The sequence below is a fragment of the Phoenix dactylifera genome, chromosome 18, assembly GCF_051530095.1.
Source record: "Phoenix dactylifera cultivar Ajwa chromosome 18, Ajwa_hap1_PhDact_Kaust_v1.1, whole genome shotgun sequence".
In the NCBI taxonomy this organism is placed as follows: domain Eukaryota; kingdom Viridiplantae; phylum Streptophyta; class Magnoliopsida; order Arecales; family Arecaceae; genus Phoenix; species Phoenix dactylifera.
The window spans coordinates 2,055,462-2,061,775 of NC_143207.1; the positions used below are offsets into that span (position 1 = coordinate 2,055,462).

The window sequence follows — 6,314 nt, forward strand, 5'->3', positions numbered from 1 at the left end:
CTTCCTCTTGCATCATTTATCAGAGCTCCAAATGTATAGTTCAATCTCCTCAGAGGAAGCAAGGATCCGAAGGTAAAAATCTTCTTGTCTTTACTATAATTCTTTGATAAGTACAGTAGCAAATCTATACAACAAAGAAATAAGTGGTAAAAGTTTTTTTTGCATACCTTGTTTTGCAATTTAATTGGTAACTTAAGAAAGTATTGTTTCAAATAAAATGTTAACCAAGAATCAAATGTTGTAAGACCAGGAGAGTACCACCAGTACCACACCAATCCAATGGAAAATCGGCAAGGGTACCACTATGAGGCCCAGCCTACAGGCAGCTTGATGCAGCACGCATGAGCCCAAGCATGGGGCGTGCGTGGAGTGTGGGTCCAACGATTGGCATGCTCAAGCAAGAGCCCAAGCATGGGGCGTGCGTGGAGTGTGGGTCCAACCTTGGGCATGCCAAGGTACATTGAACCCATGAGTACGTATGAACCCAAGCAAGGGCCGTGCGTGGAGTTTGGGTCCAACTTGGGGGTGCCCAAGTTATATTGAGTCCATGAGTCAAGTTACATTGAATTCATGAGTCGTTTGAGAGTTCTAACTGATTTGGAGTCTTAGTTGACTTGTTTAGTTGATTGCGTCAAAGATATAAGTTGTTTTGACAGAGTCCTTGTCAAAGTAGGAGTTGTTTTGAGAGAGTCTTTGTCGAGTAGGGGTCTGATTTTTTCTAAAATTCTGGTTGTAGTGTTTCCTAATTTTCCAACCTCCTACTCTATATAAAGAAGAGATGATGAATAAATCAATAGGAATGAAGTTTTAGAAAAAAATTGAGAGTTTTCTCTTCTTGAAGTGAGATGCTTCTTCTTCTTGGTGCGACGCCAAGCTCCCTTTGGAAGAAGTTGAGTGGAGGTGAGACTTCTTCACCATCTTCATGCTAAGCCTTGAGAGTTCGTGTGGGCCATGACCACTAGCACCATCATTGGCCTCTTCTTCTTCCTATGAAAGTCGGCAACACTCCTTGTTTTGTCCTCTCTCTCATTCTCTCTCCTATTCTTTCTTTCTCTCTCTTCTCTCTCTACTCTCTTTCTATCTCTAGTTTCTTTCTCTCTCTGATGGAATCTAGAGAAGAGTCATGCATCACTGGACTCCATCATCATCAATTCTGTTGTGTTATTTATACCCTAACCTAACTCTTGTTCCATGATTTGACCCAAGGTCCGCTGTACCGGCACCGGTCGGCGTACCGATGGCGGCCCGGACCTGTACGTACCAGCTCTGTACCGGTACGGCAGCCATACTAGCCAGTTTTTCAATAAAAACTTCCGGTACTGGATCCCACGCTGATCCGGTACCGGTCCCAGCCCGGACCGGTTCGTACCGGCCAGTATCCTCATTTGACCAGTTAGATTGCTAGATCGGGTCAACTTAGGTCATCTGACGCCACCACCTAGTTAACCCTATCCTTCACCTTTTTTCCCATGATTACCCACCATTGCCCTAATTTCCATCGCAATATTCTCTATTTATTAGGCTTATTCTGTGGTGATTGCCGATGCTTAGGGTTTTATTTTAAAATTTTGTCATGGATGCATTTTGATAAAATAAAACTTTGGATATTAGACTCCAAAGGAGACTTTCAGAATTAGTTGGATTTGTCTGCTAGTTGTTCTCGCAAGGTAAGTAATGATCCATCTTTCTGAGATTTTTTATTTAAAAAATATTATTTTTGATATCAAATAAATTGTAAATGGATTTTTATGTGATATATGAATTTTATGCAATCGTGATTTTAATAGAAAAAAATCGACCAGCTACTTGGAGGCTGGTCGGTTGCTATTGATGGTGATGGATAGTGGCAATGATGGCAATCACTTACCACTGGTGCCCAAAAATGTATTCATCTTTTATTGTTTCTTCCTTTCACAGTTCCATGCTTTCTTCTTCTTTAGACCAATCCTCAGCATCTTCTTCCTTGTCTCCTTCTTCCTTTGATTTTCCTTCTTCATTTTCTTCTACTATTACTTCTTCATTTGGGTATGCTTCCCCCGTTTTTCATGTTTTTTCCTTCCATCTTGCATACCAGACTCTGTTCTGCTTCTTGATGGGTGTTTGTTATGACCCCATAGTCTATTGGCTGTCGTTTCCTTACCATTCTCCTCTTTCCTCTTCTTCTCCTTGCCGGGTATTGGCTACCGAGCCATGACCCTATAGCTTGCTGGTTGTTGCAATGGCAGCAATTCTATCAATTCTCTCTTTTTTCTTGTAGATTTTGTTCTTTGAACTTTTAAGTGTGAAAAAAGGTTTTATGATGTGATATATTGTGAAAAGGAGTTTATATACGATATACAAACTAATTTATGTATGTCATTAAAGGCATTCATAAGTAAGACTTTGAGTTCTTTCCTCCCTGGATCGCCGCCTAGGTGCCTAGGCACTCGCCTAGGCCATAAAGGGTGTCCACAACCTAGCTTCACCTAGGCAATCTAACAACCTTGCTTGAAATGTAGCAAATGTCCGCTTTCACTTATTTTTTTCTTTCACTTTGCCACTTAATTTATTTTCTTTTACTTCACCATGAACGCAATTTGGTTGTTTCACTACAAAAGAAATTAGGTGTTCTACTTCTATCACGCCATTGTGCATATCCCTTGTCAAAGATCTATCACTATCCTAGTAGGATGTGAATCATATTCATCAACATAATGTTGCACCAAAGATGGTCTTCTAGCAAATTTTTAGCAATTAGCATGTACTAACTATGTTTTAAGTCATAACTACCGATGCAATTCAATGTCATGTCATGCCAATCCTTAGCATGCAATGGCACGTTACAGCCAAGAAGGGACATGCAGACATGCTGCATGTTAATAAGGCACTAGCTACATGCCAGTCTGCGCTAACAGGAACTTTAATCCATTGGTGGGATGGAGTAAATACTGAGTATATCCCTCTCCTCCAAAAATACTTGAGCACAGAAACTATCATCAACTGATCTCATACTTCCACATGAAATTTTATTAATCCTTAACTTGGTAGAGAAAACATCATGACCGCTCAAGCTTCATAATTCAATTCCTTCATAGGCACTTCTTGTATCTATTAAGATCTCTATGTCTGCACTCTGTATTAATGGCTCAATTGGTTTCTGAGCTATCCCCTTGATAAATTTGGAAAAAGAGAGAACTTCGTTCAAGTATCTGTCATTTACACAAGAACAGCAAGAGGTCCAGTCTCCCATAGCATAGAGTAGTGATCTTGGAATCTTTGTCATCCATCAGAACTCTTCACCTAGGGTTCTCTCCTTTAGCTTCTCTAATCTATGCACACATAAACTAGGAGAACTTTGCATCTGCAAACTTGACGGTTTTCATGGGCAGGTAACAGGGTTTTTTCTTTCCTTCGCTATAACTAAAATAGCAGAAGTCTAGATCAGTCAGATATGATCACTCTTGATCATATGTTTGGCAGAAAGTGCACTATAAGTCCGAAACTCATGTAATCCAATGACTCACTACCACAATTTTGACTTTGGTCCAAAGCCGCAGTTCCATGGCATGTAGACAAGAACCCATCCTACTCAAATCCGAACTAATCAGAACTGACAAGAGAGTGATTCCCGTGCCTTGTAACATGGTTAGCGTAGGTATCATCGACCAATTGCTTGAGGTTAAAAGCTAAAATCAACAGCATTATCTGTATATTCTTGTATCTACGGATTTACAAAGCCCAGGAAATTTCTTACGAATTAGGTTTTGAGGAAGAGGGGGGGAAACTAACTTTTTCCTTGTTTCTTCATAGTGTAACAAAGATTCACCAAAAAAGAGAAAAAAAGCAAAAGCTTTTGTAGCAAAGAATCGAAATTAGACCAATGTGAAAGAATTTTATGAGGTTTTGAAGTGAAAAATAAGATGTTTTTTTCAAAAACTTACAAGGATATGGCCCATCCCACGGCGCAAAAAATCAAAAGAGCAAACAAGAACTTGACAGGCGATGCCATCTCCACTGCTGAAGGTACTGGGTTCTTTCCAATCAATTTATCTCACAGTAACCTCATCACCGAGTTCCAGAGAAGCAATCCTTCACAGAGATCCAAAACAAGGGTCAAAATTCCAGATTTCCAAACTTGACTGCGCGCATGAGAGGAGAGGGAGACTGGGAGAAAGGTAGCGTCGTCGGTCCGCGATCCGATTCGAAGGGCGGAGGAAGGGGAGGGAGGAGGGCGTCTGGTGCGGGAGCGCGCACATTTGGAGGATTCGGGGGTAGGGTCGGGGTCCCCATCCGCGATTCGAGCAGGGGTGCGGAGGATGGAATGGGAGAGAGACATGTCCGGGGGTGGCGAGCGAGAACACCGCTTCCCTCCACGACTCCCTACAAATAAGAATCAGACACGGACAGCCATCACGTGGTCGAACCAACTTGGACCGGCCGAGCGGTGGTGTAGAATGACAACTATCGTCTTTCTAATGGTTCGGGAGGTCAACTACGTTATTTTCAGTATTTAATGAAAAAAAAAAAAAAATCTTCCAGGGGAGGGGGGAATTAACCCCACCTGCGTAGCAGCCCCTATTGGACCTCCTTCCACTAGGGAATGTTCGATGCGGCCAGCGCCATCTCAGTGCCAGCTGGACCAGAAGCGCTTCTGCCGAGCGTGTCCAGGCTAGGGACATCCAGGCCTCAAATTTAATCGACGCCTGCGTATTTCGAATCTGAGCTACCTCGGTGAAAACAGAGCTCCATTCCAATTGTGCTACCATCTTGGTAGCTGCGGCTGATCTTTTAGAGGTAAGTTTCTACTTTGGAAGTTTCCTAGGTATGAATTTTGTCCTAAACCATTTGATATGCATCAAAAGTAGGTTTGACATTTTCTTCGAGGGAAACGACCTCCAGCTCCAACTCATCTACTTAGGATGTCAATTTGTCGGCTTCCTTAGTCAGGTTTACGAGGGAACGGTGACGGAGTGAGAGGTCGGTTAGTCTTTCTTCAAGATCAACAAAGGCCTAGTCAGTCATGAGGTGGGTTGAATGCCGTGGAGTTGCAATCGTATTTGATAGCTCGACTGTCTTCCTAGGAGAGATGAGTTTATCAACGGTGATCTCGATAATACTTCGTACTAATCATTTGGCCTTCTGTGCCTTGATTGGAATCTGGGGAGAAGATGCAAAGCCAGCAAAGGAAACTTTGGCTGAACAAGCTAATAGCCCGGCCCTAGCGCTGGCCAACAAAGTTTGAAAGATCAAACATCTACCTATATCTCGTAAATGGAGATTGAATCAAGATGATAGAAGGACTGATTATCAGAAAGATAATGATTAATACCTCAAGGCCGGCAATTAACGAGCTAAAGAGCAATGCTTTAGAAGTTGGCATCGGGATTGGATTGACAAGAGGCCCAGATTCTTTTGAAGTTTGTAGCATCTTGGTTACTATATTAGTAATAGGAGCAGGTGATTGCTTTGACAGCTGAGGAAGCTCTTGGTGACTCCCGGAATGAAGTCGATGAGGTGATGGTTGGGACAATCCACTAAACTGGCGAGTCAGCTCCTTCATAAATCGAGCTTGGTCTTTTGAAGATTCGGCTAATGGCGAGTCGGTAACACTAGCAACGCTTTGATCCTCAACTGACTACTCCGTTGTGTCTTTGTTGATGTCTAAAACTACCACAGATTCAAAAGGTGCAGCCCCACTTATACGTTCTAGTCACTTCTCCTGCTTATTCATGTGCGGGAAGAGGAGCAAGTTTAGATCTATGGGCTACTACTTTCCTCCTCTTAGGAGAAACGACTTCGTCTCTTTCTAGAGCAGGCCGAATCAAGAGAGCCTACAATGGAGTTACAAGAATAGTCGCGCAGGAATCTATCATTTTAACAATGCAATCTTAGCCATGTGACCAACGTTCACCGAACCGGTACCAGGACTCATATCGGTCGCATGTGACCAAGGTCCGCCGAACCGATACCGAGATCCATATCTGTCAGTGCCCGATACGGATCTCGGTACCTGTTCGGTACCGTACCGAACCAGTACGGGTAGGGCTCCAATTCACAAACCAATAAGTTTTTTTGACTTTTCAAGAATATTTAATTAGTAATCCGTCTTTTTGAACTTTTTCAATAATCTTAAGTCTAATTTGATTTTTTTTATATTTTCTTGATATTTTTTGATGTTTCTATGATCCCAATTTAACTTATATGATACCTTTTATTGCTTTAAAATAATACAAATTATAAAATGATTAGTGAGATGTTGCATTCTACAATGAACATTATAAAATATCCTCAAATCAAGTAGTGACGTAAAAATTAAAAAATAATACAATCAATTA

The 6,314-nt window shown here is 41.8% G+C and overlaps 1 protein-coding gene across 7 annotated transcripts in view; it reads right to left on the minus strand.

Moving 5' to 3' along the window:
* The window catches only part of LOC103722438 (protein SABRE-like), an 88,299-nt gene extending 83,961 nt beyond the window's left edge, over positions 1 to 4,338 (minus strand). For 4 of the 7 annotated variants that reach the window (XM_088714338.2, XM_088714337.2, XM_088714339.2 and 1 more), the window contains exon 1: positions 3,921 to 4,332. In XM_088714338.2, the coding sequence (XP_088570464.2) occupies positions 3,921 to 3,988 (68 nt within the window). In that variant the 5' untranslated portion in view covers positions 3,989 to 4,332. Of the gene's footprint in view, positions 1 to 3,920 lie in introns of all 7 variants that reach the window. The other 3 variants (XR_015974701.2, XM_017846506.5, XM_039132035.3) reach the window with 1 other exon arrangement.
* Between the last annotated feature and the right edge of the window lie 1,976 nt (positions 4,339 to 6,314).